General features: G+C 36.5%; 1 protein-coding gene across 1 annotated transcript in view; it reads left to right on the top strand.

Moving 5' to 3' along the window:
• MEIKIN (meiotic kinetochore factor) overlaps window positions 1-20986 on the top strand; it is a 130207-nt gene that overhangs the window by 35316 nt on the left and 73905 nt on the right. The window contains exons 8-9 of the mRNA XM_036847283.1: window positions 5863-5927; window positions 14497-14567. Coding sequence (XP_036703178.1) covers window positions 5863-5927; window positions 14497-14567 — 136 coding nt within the window. The remainder of the gene's footprint in view (window positions 1-5862; window positions 5928-14496; window positions 14568-20986) is intronic.

Here is a 20986-nt window from a genome sequence, read left to right as displayed (position 1 = left end):
CGGGAAATGCAAATCAACTTCATTGAGATACCACTTCACACGCCCTGGGATGGTTATAATCAAAGAGACAGATAACAAGTATTGTCTTGGATGTGGAGAAGTTGGAACTCTCATACATGGCTGATGAGAATTTTAAATAGTGAAGGTGCTTTGGAAAATAGTTTGGCAGTTCCTCCAAATGTTACATGTGACCCAGCAATTCAGTCCTAGCTTTGCATACCTAAGAGAAATGAAAACTATGTGTACACAAAAACTTGTACATGAATGTTCACAGCAAGTTTATTCATAACAGCCAAAAAGTAGAAACAATCCAAATATCCATCTACTGATGAATAGATAAATAAAATATGGTATATCCGTAATGGGATGTTATTCAACAGCACAAAGAAGTGAAATTCTGATATGCACTACAACATGGGTGAACCCTGTAAATATTATGCTAACTGAAAGAAGCCAGTCATACAAGACCACGTATTTTATGGTTTCATTCATATAAGATAGCAAGAATAGACAAATCTATAGAGACAGAAAGCAGATTAATGATTGCCTGAGACTGGGAGGTTTGGGAAGAAATGAGAATTGACTGCTAGTGGGTACAGGGTTTCTTTTTGGGGTGATGAAAATGTTCTAAAATTGACTGTGATGGTGGTTGCACAACTCTCTGAATATACTAAAAACCATTGAATTACACACTCTAAATTGGTAAATTATATGGTATGTGAATTATATCAATAAATCTGTTAAAAAAGACAAAGTTAGGACCAAGGAAACCAAGGAGATATAATTTTTAATAGGCGATATAGATATAACCAGATTTTTTTTTTACCAGAATTAAATGGTAGACAGTACAATGTGGTCTTCTTTGATGAGGATCTATAGTATTGGTACTTTGTGTTGCAAGGACTGATAAACTGCTGAGCGAAAATTTCTGTGGAATTTTTAATTACCCAACCAAAATTCTTGCCAATCATCCTACCTCTTCACAAACATATGCATCATATTTCTGTCTTGTGCAATCACTCTTGCAGCAAAGAAGAAGATGGATTAGGAGTGATTAGATTGAAGGGATGACTATTGTGGCATTCCAAGTGAGGCATGATTAGGACCTGAACTTTAGTGGCAAGGATTGCTTAGAAGGAAAACTTGAGAACAATTCAAGAGTGATAATCCACTGTTGTTAATGATTGGTTGTTTAAGAGAGGAAGATAGAGTCCGTGATGACCCTCAGCCCTCTGATTTGGGAAATAGGATGAATGATGACTCATTCACTATGTGAAGGACACAAATAGAAAAGCAAGAGTGTGTTGGAGTGACAGGTCTGGAAAACACTGAAATACCTACAGCACTTTGAAGTGGAGATATCTAGCAGGCATTTGTATGTCCCAGCCTGGAAAGCAAGGGAAAGGTTCTGGGCTGAAAGCATAGTTGTTTCCTTGGGAAAGTGTGTAGAGTGAGAAAAGAATAGTTTTAGTGTGATGGGCTCCTTATAGTTATGCTTGCATCTAAATGATGAGACATTTCTGAAGAAAAGAAAATCAATGACTATTATTCTTGGGTGAATTATTCTTCCTTGGTGAGCAACAGCGAAAATTCTAAGGCTAAATTATTAAGAAAATATAGCTTTATTTATTTATTTTTTAAAATAACTGATATAAACTTCTCACGGGCTTTGATCACCTTTCTCCCCTGTTTAGCAGGGAAATGATGAGTTAAAGTTATTAATGCCATCCAGTTACTTCCAGGTAAAAGTCTCTTTTGGGTAGAAGCTGAGTCTTTCAGATTTTCTCGCACTCCATATTCCTGAGGATGATCATACCTCTTGATTTGCCTGGGACAGTCCCAGTATGTGCCTGCTGTTCTCACATAATCTTTTATAGAGCTCCCTTTTACTGTCAGAAAGGTCCCAGTTTGGACAAATCGTCACCCTAAATATAGGTGTATAGGCCAGAGGTGGGGGAGGGGTGAAGTTGGGTCTTGAGGGTGTCTGGGATCCACAGGTTGTCTCTGAATTTTTACTAATTTGTGCTGCAGGTTTCAAGACTAGTTCATACCTGGGCTGGACTCTACTGATAAAGTCATTGATGAACTTACAGCTGTATTTTGGGCCTGAAGTCCTCCATTGCTGATTTTTCCTCACCTTAGCTTTATTGCCGCCCCAAACCCCTTAAGTCTTATTGAAGTCCTCCATCCAGACTTTGACTTAGTTGCCTTTCTACAACCTTTGTGGTAAACTCACCTAGACACGACAGCCCTATGCCAGGTATTTTGGTTCTAAATTTGACCACCTTCTCTGCATTGCCTTTGGGATGTGGAACCTTGAGAACTAGTTTACAGTATACAGGAGTTGAGGGACTCTTAGGAGGGCTGAGGCCTCCTCTCTGCCTGAGTATCCCAAGCTCGTATTTTTATGTTGAGTTTCCACCTTGTGTGGATGTTTTCTCCTAGAGTTCTAAACAGGGAGTTTGGCACATGCCCTCTACTTCGGGCTTTCTCTTCACCTCTTCTAATGTTATCATCACACCTATTACCCCCACCTCCAGATTTTGGGCTTGAAGGAGAGAAGTCAGTCCCCATTGTTTAACTGCTTGTTTCCTAAGCCTCTGTCCCCTTTATCTTTCCAATAAACCTTTAGGCTGGAAGGCGTAGAGGGGGGAATCTATCTTAGGTCACATGAGTTCTTATAGTAAAACTCTGTAGTTCATGTAAAACTCTGTGGTTCTGTCCACAAGCCTTAATCTATATATGTTAATAGGACCTTGAAGAATGTAGCAGGATGTTAAATGTGCTTTCATGTAGTCTTAGAGTTTGGACAGTGACCTTAATAGATGAGAACAAAATAAAAATGACAACTACCCCATCCCCTATTCTGTGTAGAACCATCTATGTAGAATTTGTAATAAGTGAGATCAAAACCTAATTCTTTCAACATTAGACCATCACCAATCTCTAAGCTATTTAAGAAAAGACAAAGAATGCACTGAGAGGATGAAATGATCAAGAATGTTTATTTCTTTGATAAGAGTTATTGGTGTCATATGCAAGGAGAGGGGGAAACTTCTCCCTCACCTCAACACAAGAGAGAAGCTCCCAGAGATCCATTTGGAAAGTTCAACATATGTTCCCTGGAATTTGGTTTCTGACTCACACCTGGTAAAGCTAAAAGCAAGAAGGCCTGTTAGATGCTTTGGAATGGCTGATAAAGAGGACACTAGAAATACTTTCAGAGTTTGGCACAGCAAAGATTTGTGCATATTGCCCAGACGTCAGACATAGATCCCACAGAAAGGATCATCTTGAAAGGGATCATGCCCAATACGACTTCCTGGAAAGGACAAAATAAACTTGACTGAAAGAGACTGGAAATTCTACCATCAAATGGCAAAGCTGAGGACATCATAAAGAGCAAGTGAGAGAGCCCCGGAGATAGGGAAATCTTATCACCAAACCCTTCAAAATACTTCAGGTTTGGGCTTCCCTGGTGGCGCAATGGTTAAGAATCCACCTGCCAATGCAGGGGACACAGGTTTGAGCCCTGGTCCAGGAAGATCCCTCATGCCGCGGAGCAACTAGGCCCGTGCGCCACAATTACTGAGCCCGCGCTCTAGAACCTGCGAGCCACAACTACTGAAGCCTGTGCGCCTAGAGCCTGTGCTCCACAACAAGAGAAGCCACCGCAGTGAGAGGCCCACGCACTGCAACGAAGAGTAGCCCCCACTCGCTGCAACTAGAGAAAGCCCACGCACAGCAACAAAGACCCAACGCAGCCAAAAATAAAATAAATAAATTTATTTAAAAAAAACTACTTCAGGTTTGAAAGAGTCAGCATTTGGTTATCTGTCATGCCCAAAGGGCACCAAGGACATATTATAATAGTATCAGTTAAAATCAGGAAAGACCTTTCCCACAGTTCCTTCCTGCTACTCCAATGCCAAAGGATCCTAAAGAGTAGTTAACAAATGGGGAAGGAAAAAGAGCAAGAAATAGAGAAAAAAAAAACAGCGATGGTTGCTTTCCTCACTGCAGGTTATGAGTCTAAATCAGACCTAAGTTGGGAAAAGGAAGAGGTTTAAGTTGGATAATAAGAGTTTAGTGTTGTGATATTATGCTGGGCTTTTTATTACCTAAAAATGACTATTTATTGGCCAGAGAATACCACAAAAGCAACAGAATACACCTGAAAGGGGCAAGAAAGCACTATTTTGACAGGATGAATTTATTTTTTTGTATCTGATTCATTTTTTCCAATATTTTTTATTGAAGTATAGTTGATTTACAATGTTGTGTTAATTTCTGCTGTGCAGCAAAGTGATTCTGTTATACATATATATACATTCTTTTTAAAATATTCTCTTCCATTACGGTTTATCATAGGATATTGAATATAGTTCTCTGTGCTATACAGTAGGACCTTGTTTATACATTCTATATATAAAAGCTTACGTCTGCTAACCCCAACCTCCCACTCCATCCCTCCCCCAATCCTCTCCCCCTTGGCAACCACCAGTCTGTTCTCTATGTCTGTCATTCTGTTTCTGTTTCATAGATAGGTTCATTTGTGTCATATTTTAGATTCCATGTATAAGTGATATAATATGGTTTTTGTCTTTCTCTTTCTGACTTACTTCACTTAGTATGATAATCTCTAGTTGCATCCATGTTGCTGCAAATAGCATTATTTTGTTCTTTTTTATGACTGAGTAGTATTCCATTGTATATAAGTACCACATCTTATTTATCTGTTCATCTACTGATGGACATTTAGGTTGTTTCCATGTCTTGGCTATTGTGAATAGTGCTGCTATGAACATGGGGGTGCATGTGTCTTTCTGAATTATAGTTTTTAACAGGTTGAATTTAAAGGGGAAATGTGAAGGAATAAAATACTTTTTTGCTTACTGAGTTCAACTTTTCACTAAAGCAGTAATAGGAATTTAAAAATCGTCTTCTCACATTTAGTTTTCAACTCCACTCTCTTGCTGGGGACTCAGAAATTCCACTTTGGTGGTCAGAGGCTGAGCTTTGATTCTTTTGTATTCCTCTTGTAATAGCTAATCCTCTTTTACACATTTGGATAGGATTGGGGGCAGTCTCATTTGTGAAAGTATAAAATAGACAAGAATATTAATTTTTTTTTAAGTATTATCTCTTAATGTTACTTGAGATCCTTACCACAAGAATCCTGGAAAACAAGGGACTTCCCAGGTGGTCCAGTGGGTAAGACTCCATGCTCCCAGTACAGGGGGCCCAGGTTCAATACCTGGTTGGGGAACTAGATCCCACATGTATGCCACAACTAGGAGTCATGCTGCAACTAAGAGTCCACATGCCTCAACTAAGAAGTCCACATGCTGCAACTAAAAAAAAAGATCCTGCATGCCACAAAGAAGATCCTGCATGCCGCAACTAAAACCCAGCACAGCCAAAATAAATAAATAAATTTAAAAATATTTTCTTTAAAAAGGTAATGAGATATCATTTCTTAAAAAAAAAAAAGAATCCTGGGAAACAAGATTGCTATTCCTTTTCCATAAATGAGATAATTAAGACTCAAGACAGGTAAAGTAACTTTCCCAAGGCCACTGAAGTGTAAGTAGCAGAACTGAGCTTTAAATCAAGGTCTGTCTGATTCTAAATACTATGCTTTGTCCTCTACACATATTGTCTCACACTGATGAATGTATAAGTATATTGCCCTTTATTATGAAACTATTTGTTCATATAGATATGTTAGCACTTTTTCTAACTAGCTTTATTTTTTCTATAGGATAATTGATTGCATAGAAATGTCTTTAAGTATTATTTGAGTATTCTCAAAAGTTACTGAAAGAGTAAAAGAATCCCATTAATTTGTTCTTATTCTAGCATGATGATGTTAGCAGACCAAAGTATTTCTCCAAAGCCGAAGAGTACTTCAAATTCAGAATCAGGTAATTAGTAATGAAACTAATCATTTTTATAATCCTCTATTTATTTATTTATTTTTAACATCTTTATTGGAGTATAATTGCTTTACAGTGTTGTGTTAGTTTCTGCTGTATAACAAACTGAATCAGCTATATGCATACATGTATTGCCACATCCCCTCTCTCTTGCGTCTCCCTCCCACCCTCCTTATCTGACCCCTCTACGTGGTGGCAAAGCACCGAGCTGATCTCCCTGTGCCATGCAGCTGCTTCCCAGTAGCTATCTATTTTACATTTGGTAGTGTATATATGTCAATGCTACTGTCTCACTTCGTCCCTGCTTACCCTTCCCCCTCCCCATTCCTCAAGTCCATTCTCTACGTCTGTGTCTTTATGCCTGTCCTGCCCCTAGGTTCATCAGAACCATTTTTTTTTAGAATCCATATATATGTGTTAGCATACGGTATTTGTTTTTCTCTTTCTGACTTACTTCACTCTGTATGACAGACTCTAGGTCCATCCACCTCACTACAAATAACTCAATTTCATTTCTTTTTATGGCTGAGTAATATTCCATTGTATATATGTGCCATATCTTCTTTATCCATTCATCTGTTGATGGACACTTAGGTTGCTTCCATGTCCTGGCTATTATTGTAAATACAGCTGCAATGAGCATTGTGGTACATGACTCTTTCTGAATTATGGTTTTCTCAGGGTATATGCCCAGTAGTGGGATTGCTGGGTCATATGGTAGTTCTATTTTTAGCTTTTTAAGGAACCTCCATACTGTTCTCCATAGTGGCTGTATCAATTTACATTCCCACCAACAGTGCAGGAGGGTTCTCTTTTCTCCACACCCTCTCTAGCATTTATTGTTTGTAGATTTTTTGTTGATGGCCATTCTGACTGGTGTGAGGTGATACCTCATTGTAGTTTTGATTTGCATTTCTCTAATGATTGGTGATGTTGAGCATCTTTTCATATGTTTGTTGGCAATCTGTATATCTGCTTTAGAGAAATGTCTGTTTAGGTCTTCTGCCCATTTTTGGATTGGGTTCTTTTGTTTTAGATATTGAGCTGCATGAGCTGTTGTGTATTTTGAGATTAATCCTTTGTCAGTTGCTTCGTTTGCAAATATTTTCTCCCATCTGAGGGTTGTCTTTGAGTCATGGTTTCCTTTACTGTGCAAAAGCTTTTAAGTTTCATTAGGTCCCATTTGTTTATTTTTGTTTTTATTTGCATTTCTCTAGGAGGTGGGTCAAAAAGGATCTTGTTGTGATTTATGTCATAGAGTGTTCTGCCTATGTTTTCCTCTAAGAGTTTGATAGTGTCTGGCCTTACATTTAGGTCTTTAATCCATTTTGAGTTTATTTTTGTGTATGGTGTTAGGGAGTGTTCTAGTTTCATTCTTTTACATGTAGCTGTCCAGTTTTCCCAGCACCACTTATTGAAGAGGCTGTCTTTTGTCCATTGTATACTCATACCTCCTTTATCAAAGATAAGGTGATCGTATGTGCGTGGGTTTATCTCTGGGCTTTCTATCTTGTTCCATTGATCTTTATTTCTGTTTTTGTGCCTGTACCATACGGTCTTGATTACTGTAGCTTTGTAGTATAATCTGAAGTCTGGGAGCCTGATTCGTCCAGCTCTGTTTTTCTTTCTCAAGATTGCTTTGGCTATTTGGGGTCTTTTGTGTTTCCATACAAATTGTGCAATTTTTTGTTCTAGTTCTGTGAAAAATGCCAGTGGTAGTTTGATAGGGATTGCACTGAATCTGTAGATTGCTTTGGGTAGTATAGTCATTGTCACAATGTTGATTCTTCCAATCCAAGAACATGCTATATCTCTCCATCTGTTTGTATCATCTTTAATTTCTTTCATCAGTGTCTTATAGTTTTCTGCATACAGGTCTTTTTTCTCCTTAGGTGGGTTTATTCCTAGGTATTTTATTCTTTTTGTTGCAATGGTAAATGATCTTTGCTATTGTTTCCTTCATTTCTTTTTCATTTATTTCTGATCTGATCTTTATGATTTCTTTCCTTCTGCTAACTTTGGGGTTTTTTTGTTCTTCTTTCTCTAACTGCTTTAGGTGTAAGGTTAGGTTGTTTGAGATTTTTCTTGTTTTTTGAGGTAGGATTTTATTGCTATGAACTTCCCTCTTAGAATTGCTTTTGCTGCATCCCATAGGTTTTGGGTCATCATGTTTTCATTGTCATTTGTTTCTAGGTATTTTTTGATTTCCCCTTTGATTTCTTCAGTGATCTCTTGGTTATTTAGTAGTGTATTGTTTAGCCTCCATGTGTTTGTATTTTTTACAGGTTTTTTCCTGTAATAGATATGTAGTCTCATAGCATTGTGGTCGGAAAAGATACTTGATACGATTTCAATTTTCTTTAGTTTACCAAGGCTTGATTTGTGACCCAAGATATGATCTATCCTGGAGAATGTTCCATGCGCACTTGAGAAGAAAGTGTATTCTGTTGTGCTTGGATGGAATGTCCTATAAATATCAATTACGTCCATCTTGTTTAATGTATCATTTAAAGCTTGTGTTTCCTTACTTGTTTTCGTTTTGGATGATCTGTCCATTGGTGAAAGTGGGGTGTTAAAGTCCCCTACTATGATTGTGTTATTGTCAATTTCCCCTTTTATGGCTGTTAGCATTTGCCTTATGTATTGAGGTGCTCCTATGTTGGGTGCATAAATATTTACAATTGTTATATCTTCTTCTTGGATTGATCCCTTGATCATTATGTAGTGTCCTCCTTTGTCTCTTGTAATAGTCTTTATTTTAAGGTCTCCTCTGTCTGATATGAGAATTGCTACTCCAGCTTTCTTGTAATTTCCATTTGCATGGAACATCTTTTTCCATCCCCTCACTTTCAGTCTGTATGTGTCCCTAGGTCTGAAGTGAGGGTCTTGTAGACAGCATATATACCGGTCTTGTTTCTGTATCCATTCAGCCAGTCTATGTCTTTTGGTTGGAGCATTTAATCCATTTGCATTTATGGTGATTATCGAAATGTATGTTCCTATTACCATTTTGTTAATTGTTTTGGGTTTGTTTTTGTAGGTCTTTTCCTTCTCTTGTGTTTCCCGCCTAGAGAAGTTCCTTCAGCATTTGTTGTAAAGCTGGTTTGGTGATGCTGAATTCTCTTAACTTTCACTTATCTGTAAAGGTTTTAATTTCTCCATCAAATCTGAATGATATCCTTGCTGGGTAGAATAATCTTGGTTGTAGTGTTTTCCCTTTCATCACTTTAAATATGTCCTGCCACTCCCTTCTGGCTTGCAGAGTTTCGCTGAAAGAGCAGCTGTTAACTTTATGGGGATTCCCTTGTATGTTATTTGTTGTTTTTCCCTTGCTGCTTTTAATATTTTTTCTTTGTATTTAATTTTTGACAGTTTGATTAATATGTGTCTTGGCGTGTTTCTCCTTGGATTTATCCTGTATGGGACTCTCTGCACTTCCTGGAATTGATTAACTATTTCCTTTCTCGTGTTAGGGAAGTTTTCGACTATAATCTCTTCAAATATTTTCTCAGGCCCCTTTTTTTCTCTTCTTCTTTGGGACCCCTATAATTCGAATGTTGGTGTGTTTAATGTTGTCCCAGATGTCTCTGAGACTGTCCTCAATTCTTTTCATTCTTTTTTCTTTATTCTGCTCCCTGGCAGTTATTTCCACCATATTATCTTCCAGGTAACTTATCTGTTCTTCTCCCTCAGTTATTCTGTTATTGATTCCTTCTAGAGTATTTTTAATTTCAGTAATTGTGTTCTTTATCACTGTTTGTTTGCTCTTTAGTTCTTCTAGATCCTTGTTAAACATTTCTTGTATTTTCTCCATTCTGTGTCCGAGATTTTGGGTCATCTTTACTATCATTACTCTGAATTCTTTTTCTGGTAGGTTGCCTATTTCGCCTTCATTTATTTGGCCTTGTAGGTTTTTACCTTGCTCCTTTGTCTGTAACATATTTTTTTGTTGCTTCATTTTTTTTTTTTTTTTGATGTGTGGTGCTGTATTCCTGTCTTACTTATTGTTTGGCCTGAGACGTCCAGAACTGGAGTTTGCAGGCAGTTGGATAGAGCTGGGTCTTGGTGCTGAGATGAGGATCTCCAGGAGGCCTCACTCTGATTGATATTCCCTGGGATTTGAGGTTTCTCTGTTAGTCCAGTGGTTTCGACTTGGAACTCCCACCACAGGAGCTCGGGCCTGACCTCCAGCTTGGGAACCAAGATCCCACAAGCTTCGTGGCATGGTAAAAAAAAAAATAAGAAGAAGAAAAAGAGAAAAAAAGGAGCAGTACAATATCAAAGAATAAAAAAAAATAAAATTAGAAAGATGAAAAATATATTAGGAAAAATAAAACTATAATTGAAACATCTGCAACAAGGTAAAATAAAACCACAACAGAAAAAAGAAAAAAAAAAGGGTGGGGTGGGGTGGGGGAACAAGCCAGAAGGAGAGATCATGAGTCGCTGGGGATTCCTCCATCCCCTTAGGTGTCCGTGGTCCCCCACCGGTGCCTGCTAGGTACCCTAGTTGTGAGGAGCTGCGAATTTTGTTTCCTCCTAGTACACCATCTTGACCCTGACTCCCTCTGTTTATTTTTGTCACAGTGCTGCAGTGTATGTTAAGAAAACTGGTAGCCCAAGAAATTGAGTGCTTTTTAGTGTGGTTGTATTTAAGAAATGAAGATATGTGAGGTTAGGTCTTAACTATTCCCACAGCACCCATCATTAATTCATTGAATAAATATTTACTGAGTATGTATTCTGTACTAGGCATTACTATATATACCGATAGGGAGTGATGTATTTTCCCTAACCTTGTAAATTTCAGTCGTAGGAGAGGAAGATAATCAGTAAACAGATGCACTGGAGTTATGTGTGATGGTTGAAAAATAAAAGAATCAACAAAGTGCCTTGCATTTTGGGCCCTCTGTTATTTAGTTTACTATTAGAATAAACTTAGCAAGACCTTTACAACCTTATTAACATCTGTTGTATTTCAGATTTCTATTTTCTTTATTTCCTGCAACAAGTTTTATAGCATCTGTTTGGGGATTAATTTAAAGAATTGCTTGCTTTGCTCCTGATGGATATAAATGTTTGTATGAACTGAAAAAAGGAGTTTTTTGGTGTTGTCTTCACTTTAAGCAGTTGTCTTAATGAGCATTTAGAAAATGCCAGGTATTATGTTAGGAAGTGTGGGTATAAAAATGCTTAAGATGGTTTCTGTTGTAAGGGAAATGAATCTAGTGGTAAAAACTAAACTTGTAAAAGGACACATCCTTGGAAAGAGTGGCACCTACTACCTTGGAGGGTGAGCATTAGAAGGAAGATTTGCTTTATAGATCACAATTAAGGAACTTGTGTACAAGGGAAGAAAGATATGAAAGGGAAAGTTGGTAAGGGTATCAAAAACAATCATGATTTTATCTAGTTCTTGCCAGATTTTGGCTGTGGAAAATATTATTTATAAAGCCTTGTAGTAAGGCAGAATATTGATTCTGTAATTATGTATGCTTGTGTATTCTTACTTTTATGTGGTTGATTGACTTAAAATTTCAAATTAAATAAATTACATCTTGCTCTAGCATTATTTTTTACACATTCCTTAATTCAGCAAATCCAAGTTTGTTCCAGTTGTTTGTCAGGCTCTTTACTAAGTGTTAGGAAACCAAGAAATGGCTATATTCCTGCCCTCAAGGGTTCATAGCCTAGTAATAAAAACAAACAAACAAGAAATTACTTTTCAGACATCTCCTGTTCAGTCTTCTTTGCAGTCTTATCTACTGCTATTAGCTATTAAATGTGGGAGTTCTTAAAGGCTGATTCCTAGATATTAATCTCTGTTCAGTCTACCCCCTGATATGTATAAGTGTCCTATAAAAGGCAGGGCTTCCAGATTTTCCATTCTAGACTCTCCTCTGAGGTAAAACCCTTATATGTAGCTGCCTTCTGGACATCTCCGCTTGGATGTTTCAGAGACACCTTATCTCATCATTCGTTAATTCCACTCATTCAACGAATATTTATTAAGCACCTACAGTGTAACACAAACTGTTTTAGTTGCTGGGGAACATGACAAATTTCTTGCCCTAACAGAGTTTATGTTATAGTGGAGAAAGAAAGAAAATAAACAGATAAAAACAGATAAACAAATACATATATCACAATGCCAAAAGTAAGAGTAATGAGGGAAAATAAAGAAGGGTAAAAACAGAGTGTGTGACTAGGAATGCTGTTTTAGACAGGCTAATCAGGATAGGCCTCTCTGAGGAGTTCATATCCGGACAGAGCTTGAATGAAGTGAGAGAGTGGGCCATGTGAAAATCTGATGGCAGAGCATGCCAAGCATAAGGGAATCACAAGTGAAAAGGCCATGAGATGGGAATATTTAGCATGTTGGAAGAAGAGAAAAGAGGTTAGTGTGACTGGAGCAAGATGAGGAAATAAAAATGCATGGTTGAAATTGTAGTTGGTGAACAAGTGGTATAATGTAGTCTCATATGCCATCTCAAAGAGTAGGGATTTTTTTCTAAATGTGTTGGTAAGTGCATCTTAGAGCAGAGGAATGACATGATCAGGTACATATTTTAGAATTATCACTCTGGCTACTATGTGGATAATAGACTAAGGGGTAAGAGTGGAAGCAAGAAAACCTTGTCAAATAAACTATTGCAATGGTCAGATAATGGTGTTTGAGACCAAATTGATAACAGTGGTCTGATTTGGAATATATTTTAAAGGCGGATGGGCCAGGATTTTCTGATTAGGCTGGTTGTTGGGTAAGAGAAAAGTCAAGAATGACTCTTAAATTATTGGTTTGAGCAACTAGATGAATGGTGGTATCATTTCTTGAGATAAGAACATTGTAGGTCAGAGCAAGTTAGGAAAATAATTAAGAGTCTTTGGTTTGCGCATATTAAATTTGATCTGTCAGCTCATGTACATAATGTTACATGAAAGAATGCAAACACAAACAGGTATATACTCATTTATTTTATACATATATATGAAGTTCAAGAACAGACAAGACTTATTCTGGCTGACAGAAGTCAGAATAGTGGTAATCTTTAAAAAGGGGGTGCTGACTGGGAAAAAACATATAGGAAATTTCTGGGGTGTTGGAAATATTTTATGTCTTGATCTGGGTGATAATTATATGGACGAATACATGTAAATATAAGATTTGTTCCCATTACTGTACATATGGAGTACCTTAAGAAAATATTAAAACATTAAGAGGCTTTTTAACCTTCAGCTGGAGATGTCGTGAAAGCAGTTTGTGACACAAGAGTCCAGAGTTCAGGGCAGAGACTGGGGCTGCAGATAAATATTTAGAGTCAGGTATAGATGTTTTGAAGCCGTTAGAGTAGGTGAGTCACTTAGGAAGGGAAAAGAAATAGAAAAGAGACATATAAAAAGAATGTAAATGGAACACTTCAACATTTAGAAACAGCTATAACAAAAGTTTCCAAGAGATCAAATAAAAGAAGGGTTGATGACTGAGAATTGTTACAACCAAGACCTAACCTAGTCTTCCTCCTCCAGTGTCCTCCATCTCAACAAATGTAGCTTAATAAACCAAAGCATGGGATCATCCTCAACACCTTCCTGTTTGTCATTTCTGTCTCTAATCTATTACCAAATCTTAGTACTAATTTTATCTTTTACAGAACTCTCAAACCTACAGCTTCTCTCTACATTGGGAGATGAAGATGAGAGGAATGATTAGCCTCAAAGTTTGCCAGATTTAGCAAATAAAGATACACAATGCCCAGTGAAATTAGAATTCAGAAAAGCAGCAAATAATTTTTTAATATAATTATGTCATAAACATTGCCTAGGCTGTACTATTACACAGAAAATACTTAAACTAAAAAGAATTTGTAATTCATCTGAAATTCACATTTAAGTGGGCATCCTATGTTTAATCTCAGCAATGAGGCTGGAAATATGTAAGCGATACAGGGATTATAAAAATAGGATTTTGTATGCCAATTTAAGGAGCTTAAGTTTTAACTTGAGGGCAGTGGAAAGCCTTTAAAGAGTGTTAAGCAGATGATATTAGATTTGTATTTTAGGTATACAGTGTGGATAGTGGACTGCAAGGGGAGGTGATTTGGAAGGCTATTGGGATCTATGTAGCAGGAAAGGGTTTGGGGTACAAATAAAGTTTTTGGTAAGATGAAAGAGGCCTGAGTATGTTTTAAATGCTGGTAGAAAAGTTGGAGTAGAAAGGGATAGACTGAAAATACAGGATAGTAGAAATGGAAGGATAATTAATGAAGAATTCTAATCACATGCAACTTTCTCTACTAATTGAAAAGTAAATATTTTATATACAGTTTATTTACTCCTGTGAAACCTGGAGCTCTTGAGATAAAGGTATTTTTAAGAATTCTTTCTCCTATCTGTAGCAAGTCAGGTTGTTCAACATACATTAAGTTTTTCTTCTAAAGCTATTACAAAATCATAGTCATTAAAATCCATTTTTTCCTCAAATTTGAGTTCTCTTTTCTGTACTTAGAGTTAATGACAGGTTAAATAATTAAAATACTAAAGTATATTTTTATTATAGATAATGCATCTTGTGGAGTTTTACTTGCTGAGAAAAATTACCCTTCAACCCCTCAAAAAACAAAGAAAAAAGCAAGTATTGAAGCAGAATAACCTTATAAACCATAAATTTCATTAATATGGGACATGCTATTTTCTTTTAAACAACACTTTTATAGGAATTACTTTTCAGCTATTTAAGCCAATAATGGAAAACATTTATGGAGCTTAGCAATTAGATTGCATTATTGTTGCATGAATATATACTCTATATAAAGTTAATGAAAGAGGATTAAAACTTAAAAATTTTTCCAATTTCCTTAAATTGGATGTCTATTAATAATTAATTTAAAGTGAAAATATCACATTTGCTTTGTAGCCAGAACAGTGTTCTATGCTAAGGAACTGTAAATCAGTACATTAGGCCTGGAATCTAGAGGTCTTTGGGGAGGAATTCAGACCTGATTTTGTATATAACAGGAGCTACTATCTGAGTGGCTACTCAGTGTAAAGTATTATTCTAAGCGCTTTTCATTAATTATATGTTTTTTATAGCATTCCTATCAGGTAAGTTTTTCATTTGTTTTATTTTTTAGCTATTTTATAGCTGAGAAAAATGAGGTTTAGATATTAACCAATATGCTTGAGGAGCTTGTGACAAGTCTTTCTCAATCTAAAACCTGTACTTTTTCCACTATACCGTATGGTCACTATATACTTTGGGGAGCAAATTGAAAGAGGGCAAGAGTGTCAGCAGGAAGATTCATTAATAGACAGTTGCAAAGATTTTTGTTGGGAGACTGTGGTGGCTTTAACTAGGATGTTTTGTAGGAGAGATGGAAAAATATGCGTGGATTGAAGATAATTTTGCCTATAGAGTTTATGGATTGGACATAGAGGATGAAAGAGTGAGAGGTGTCAATAAAAGCTTCTAGGTTTGTGTCTTAAGCAGCTTTGATGGATAAAGGTGCTATATAATGTGATAGGAAAGGCAGGAGATCTGAAGGCACATAAAGATGAAAATGTTGGAAGGGTCATTGGCTGTAAGTTTCCAGGTCAGGAAAACAGAACAGGAGTATACAATATTATAGATATTTTAAAATTCATGGTAATGGGTGAAATCACCTGGGAAAGAGTATCTAGAGAGTAAGGAAGAAAAGGGGGTCCAGAATCAATTCTTGAAAAACTCTACAGTCACATGGAAAAGGAAAAGTGGGCAGAGAGAACAGGGAAAATAAACAGCATATGGTATCATAGAAGGTAAAGGAGGAGAGCTTTTGCTCCTAAAAGGGAGAGTGGCCAACTATGCTGAGTGCTGCTTGGAGGTCCAGTGTTATAAAGAATTTTGAAAAATTGGAGGACTTCCAGTTTCTGGTCCGACATGAAAGGAACTTAGAAGTCACTACTCTGTCCTAACAACAAGTAGAAACCTGAACAAACTTAAAAATAAGCAACTCTTTATAGATCTGTCAAAGAAGTAAGTAAGGTCACATAGTAAACTGCTACACCAAAATATGGAAAGACAGACAGGTGGATACAGAGAATAATGACTTACCAGAGCAGAAACACATGAACAGAAACCTCCCTGTGAACCAGTGCTGGGGTGGGAAACCCAAAAGTGTGATTGATGAATTGCTGAAGGCTCAGTGTGGACAACTCTGAAAGTTAAAAACTCAAGAGGGACCCAGTCATCAGAGGAACCTCCACACTTTTGTGACTTTTACCTGCAGAAACTCTACCAGATCCTCACCGTGAATATCAGAGAAGAATACCCTCATGCTTCTGGTAGTGGAAAGGGAAAAGGAACCATTTTGAAATACATCAAAATATTCTGTTCTTCTTAACAAAGCCTGCCCTCAACAGAAAGTGTTTTACAATAGCCTAACTTGCTGGGGTTTTATCAGAGCCTAACCTACCTGGGGAGGGGAAGTACCTGATTCCAGCCAGCTCTCCCCTTCCAAGTGGAGGAAGGAAATTATTCAATTCCAGCTCCCTCTAGCCTTCCACATGGGCGAATGGAAGTACCCGATTACTACAAGATGGTCCTTTCTAACCATCCTGTCTCAACTCAAGGGGGGAAAAAACTGAGAAGAACCGGTGATGTTTGCAGTCCAGGGTCACAGGCTCAATAAAAGACTGAGACCTAATCATAGAACTGTAGAATGCTTCCCCATCCCTACAATTTATCAGTGCATTACTAAAGACGTATTCACCACAGTTGCTATTACCCAGTACATCATGTCCACATTTTAGCAAAAAATTACAAGCCATTAACTAAAGGGCAAAAATTACTGCTTAAAGAGGCTGGATAAGCATCAGAGCCAGAGTCAGATGTGGTGGTAGTGTTAGAATGATCAGACCAGAAATGTAAAATAAATATGATTAATATGCTAAGGCAATTATAGGAAAAAGTAGACAACATGCAATATAAGCAGAGAGATGGAAATTCTAAGAAATAATCAAAGGAGTGCTAGAGATCAAAAACACTATAGCAGGAATGAAGAATGCCTTCGATGGACTCAGTAGTAGAATAGACATAGCTGAGGAAAGAATATCTGAGTTTGAGGACATGACAATAGAAACTTCCCAAACTGAAAAGCAAAGAGAAAAAAGGACTAAAAAAAAAAAAAAAAAAAAAAGAACTGTGGGACAACTACAAAAGGTGTGACATATACATAATTAGAATTCCAGATGGAAAGAAACAGAGAAAGGAACAGAAGCAACATTTGAAACAATAATGACTAAAAATTTTCCCAAATTAAAATGTCAGACATTAAACCACAGATCCAGGAAATTAAGAGAATACAAAGCAGGATAAATGCCCCCAAAACTACATATAGAAATATCAGATTTGAACATCAGAAAATCAAACAAAGAAAATATCTTGAAAGAAGCCAGAAGGAAAAACACCTTACCTATAGAAGACCAAAGATAAGATTTACAGACCTCTCCTCAGAAACCATTCAAGCAAGAAGAGAGTGAAGTGAAATATTTAAAGTATTGAGAGAAGACAACCACCAACTAGAATTCAGTACCCTGTGAAGTTATCCTTCAAAAGTGGAGGAGAAATACATACTTTCTCAGACAAACAAAAATTGAGGGAATTTGTTGCCAGTAGGCCTGCCTTGTAGAACTATTTAAAGTTCTTCAGGGAGAAGGAAAATAGCATGTCAGTATAGGTTTATCTATCTTAACAAATGTACCACTGTGGTGTAGTGTGTCAATAGTAGGGGAGGTTGTGCATGATTGGGCACAAAGGGGTATATGGGAACTCTGTACATTCAGCTGAGTTTTGCTGTGAACCTCAAACTGCTGTAAAATATGAAGTTTGTTAATCTTTTAAAAGTCAATTGCATTTAGGATCAAGAAGGAAATTGATGACTTTGGCAAAATAATTTTAGTGGATAAGGAAACTAGATTGGAATAGGTTAAAGAGTTATGGAAATTGAGGAAGTATAAAATATATAAAGAAGCAAATTGGGACAGAAACAATATAAAATGTGTGTGTGGAGGGGAAAGTAAATGTGTAAAACTTTTTAATGCAATTGAGGTTAATTTGTTTTCAGCTTAAAGTAGACTATTATAAGATGTATTATGAATGCCTTAGGTAATCAAGAAGCAAAAATCTGTGAGAGATACACAGTGATAAAGAGAAAAGAATCAAAGCATACCACTAGAAAAAAAAATCAATTCACAAAGAAAGACAGCAATAGAGGAAGAAAGGAACAAAGGAACTATAAGATAATCAGAAAGCAATTAACAAAATGGTGATAGTCCTTACTGTCAATAAGTCTGCACCTCTCAGTAATTATTCTAAATGTAAATGTTTTAAATTCTTCATTTAAAAGATATAGAGCAGCTAAATGAAAAAAAAATAACAATATGCTGTCTACTAGAGACCCACTTAAGCTTTAAGGACACTAAGGCTGAAAGTGAAGGGATGGACAAAGTTATTCCATACAAATAGAAACCCAAATAGAACAAGGGTAGCTATACTTATATGAGACAAAATAGATTTTTAAGTCAAAAGCTGTAATAAGAGACAAAGAATGCCATTATATAATGATAAAGGGGTCAGTTCATCAAGAGGATATAACAATTGTAAGTATATACTCACTGAATTTTGAAGCACTGAAGTATATTAAACAATTATTAACAGATCTAAAAGCAGAAATAGGCAGCAGTGCAATAAGAGTAAGGGACTTCAATACCTGACTTTCAAAAATGGATAAATTATCCAGACTGAAAATCAATGAGGAAATAATGGGCTTGAACTACACTTCAGACTAAATGCACCTAACAGACATATATAGAACATTCCACCCAACAACGGTAGAATCCACATTCTTCTCAAGTGCACAGGAAACATGCTCCAGAATAGATCATATGTTAGGTCACAAAACAAGTCTTTAACAAACTTAATAAAATTGAAATTATATCAAGTATATATTGTGGCTGCAATGGTATAAAACTAAAACTCAACAATAAGAGCAAAGCTGAAAAACTCAAATATTTGGAAATTAAACAACATACTTATGAAAAACCGATGAGTCAAAGAATAAATCAAAAGAGCTATTAAAAATATCTTGAGACAAATGAAAATGGAAACACAACATACCAAAACTTATGGGATACATCAAAAGCATCTTTACAAGAGAAGTTTATAGTGATAAACACCTACATTAAGAAAAATTAAGACCTCAAGTAACAGCCTAATCTTATACTTCAGGGAACTAGAAGAAGAAGAACAAACTAAGTCCAAAGTTAGCAGAAGGAAGAAAATTAAAATATTAGAGCAGAAATAAATGAAATAGAAACTAGAGAGACAAAAAAATGATTAACTAAACCAAGAGTTGGTTTCATTAAAAGATAAACAATTGAGAAACTTCTATCTAGACTAAGAAAAAAAGAGAGGTGACTCAAATTAATAAATTATAAATGAAAGAGGAGACATTACAACTGATACCACAGAAATGCAGAGGGTCATAACAGACTTCTATGAATAATTATATATCAACAAATTTGATAATTTAGAAGATATGGATAAATTCCTAGAAATGTACAACTTACCAAGACCGAATCACAAAGTAAGAGGGAATCTGAACAGACCAATAATGGCCAAGGAGATTAAATCAGTAATTAAAAATTTCCCAGCAAATAAAAGGAACCAGCTAGCTTCACTGGTGCATTCTACCAAACATTTAAAGAAGAATTAATATGAGTCTTTCTCAAACTCTTCCAAAAAGTTGAAGAGGAACACTTCCAAACTCATTTCTGAGGCCAGCATTACCATGGTTACTAAATTCAGATCAGGGCATTGAAAGAAAATTACAGGCCAATATCCCCACTGAACATAGATGTAAAAATCCTCACCAAAATGCCATCAGACCAAATTTAAGGATACATTAAAAGGACCATATACCATTATCAAGTGAGATTTATCCCTGGGACTCAAGGATGGTTCAACATAGGGAAATCAATTCATGTGATACACCACATTAACAGAATGAAGGGTAAAAACCATATGATCATTTCAATAGATGTTGAAAAAGCATTTGACAAAATTCAACATCCTTTCATGATGAAAACTCTCATTAAATTAGGTATAGAAGGAATGTACCTCATCATAATAAAGGCCATATATGACAAGCACATAGCTAACATCATAGTCAGTGGTGAAAAGTTCAAAGCCCTTCCTCTAAGATCAAGAATAAGAAAAGGATGCCCACTCTTGCCACTTCTATTCAACATAGTATTGGAAGTCCTAGCCAGAGCAATTAGGCAAGAAAAAGAAATAAAAGGCATCCAATTAAGAAAGGAAGAAGTGAAATTATCTCTGTTTACAGATGACTTGATCCTATATTGAAAACCATAAAGACTCCACCAAAAACCTTTAGAACTAATAAACAAATTCAATAAAATTGTAGGATACAAAATCAACATACAAAAATCTGTTTCATTTCTATACACTAACAAAAAACTATCTGAAAGAGAAATTAGAAGGCAATCCTGTGAGGTAATAGAAAAAATATATATACTGGTCTCTGCCCCCAGTTTCTGGCACAGAACTCCTAAACCCTTGTAATTTCCTAAGTGTAAGAATGCTAGGAGCATCTCTTTGTTTTAATATTTGGTCTTTGACCTCATTCCTGACACAGGACTCCTACAACCTTGTAAATTCCTAAGTGATAAGAGTACTAGTGGATATTTTGTTTTAATGAAGCAAATCTGGATGGGCTTCTGGATGGCTCCGGTATAGGGACTGGTCACCAGAAAGACGAAGCCATGATTAGCAGCTTGGAATTTTCAGCCCACAGCCTCCCCTTCTCCAGAGAGGGGTGAGGGGCTGGAAATGAAGTTAATAATTGATCATGACTATGTGAGGAAACTTCATAAAAGTTCCAATAGTAGAGGGTACGGAGAGCTTCCAGGTGGAGCACAGAAGCTCCTGCACTTGGAACTCTCCCAGACCTCACCTTATGTGTTTTTTTATCTGGCTGTTCATATATATC

Source organism: Balaenoptera musculus, chromosome 3 (genome assembly GCF_009873245.2).
Source record: "Balaenoptera musculus isolate JJ_BM4_2016_0621 chromosome 3, mBalMus1.pri.v3, whole genome shotgun sequence".
Classification (NCBI taxonomy): domain Eukaryota; kingdom Metazoa; phylum Chordata; class Mammalia; order Artiodactyla; family Balaenopteridae; genus Balaenoptera; species Balaenoptera musculus.
Note: the sequence above shows the minus strand (reverse complement) of the source record. Positions and strands in the feature narration are given on the sequence as shown.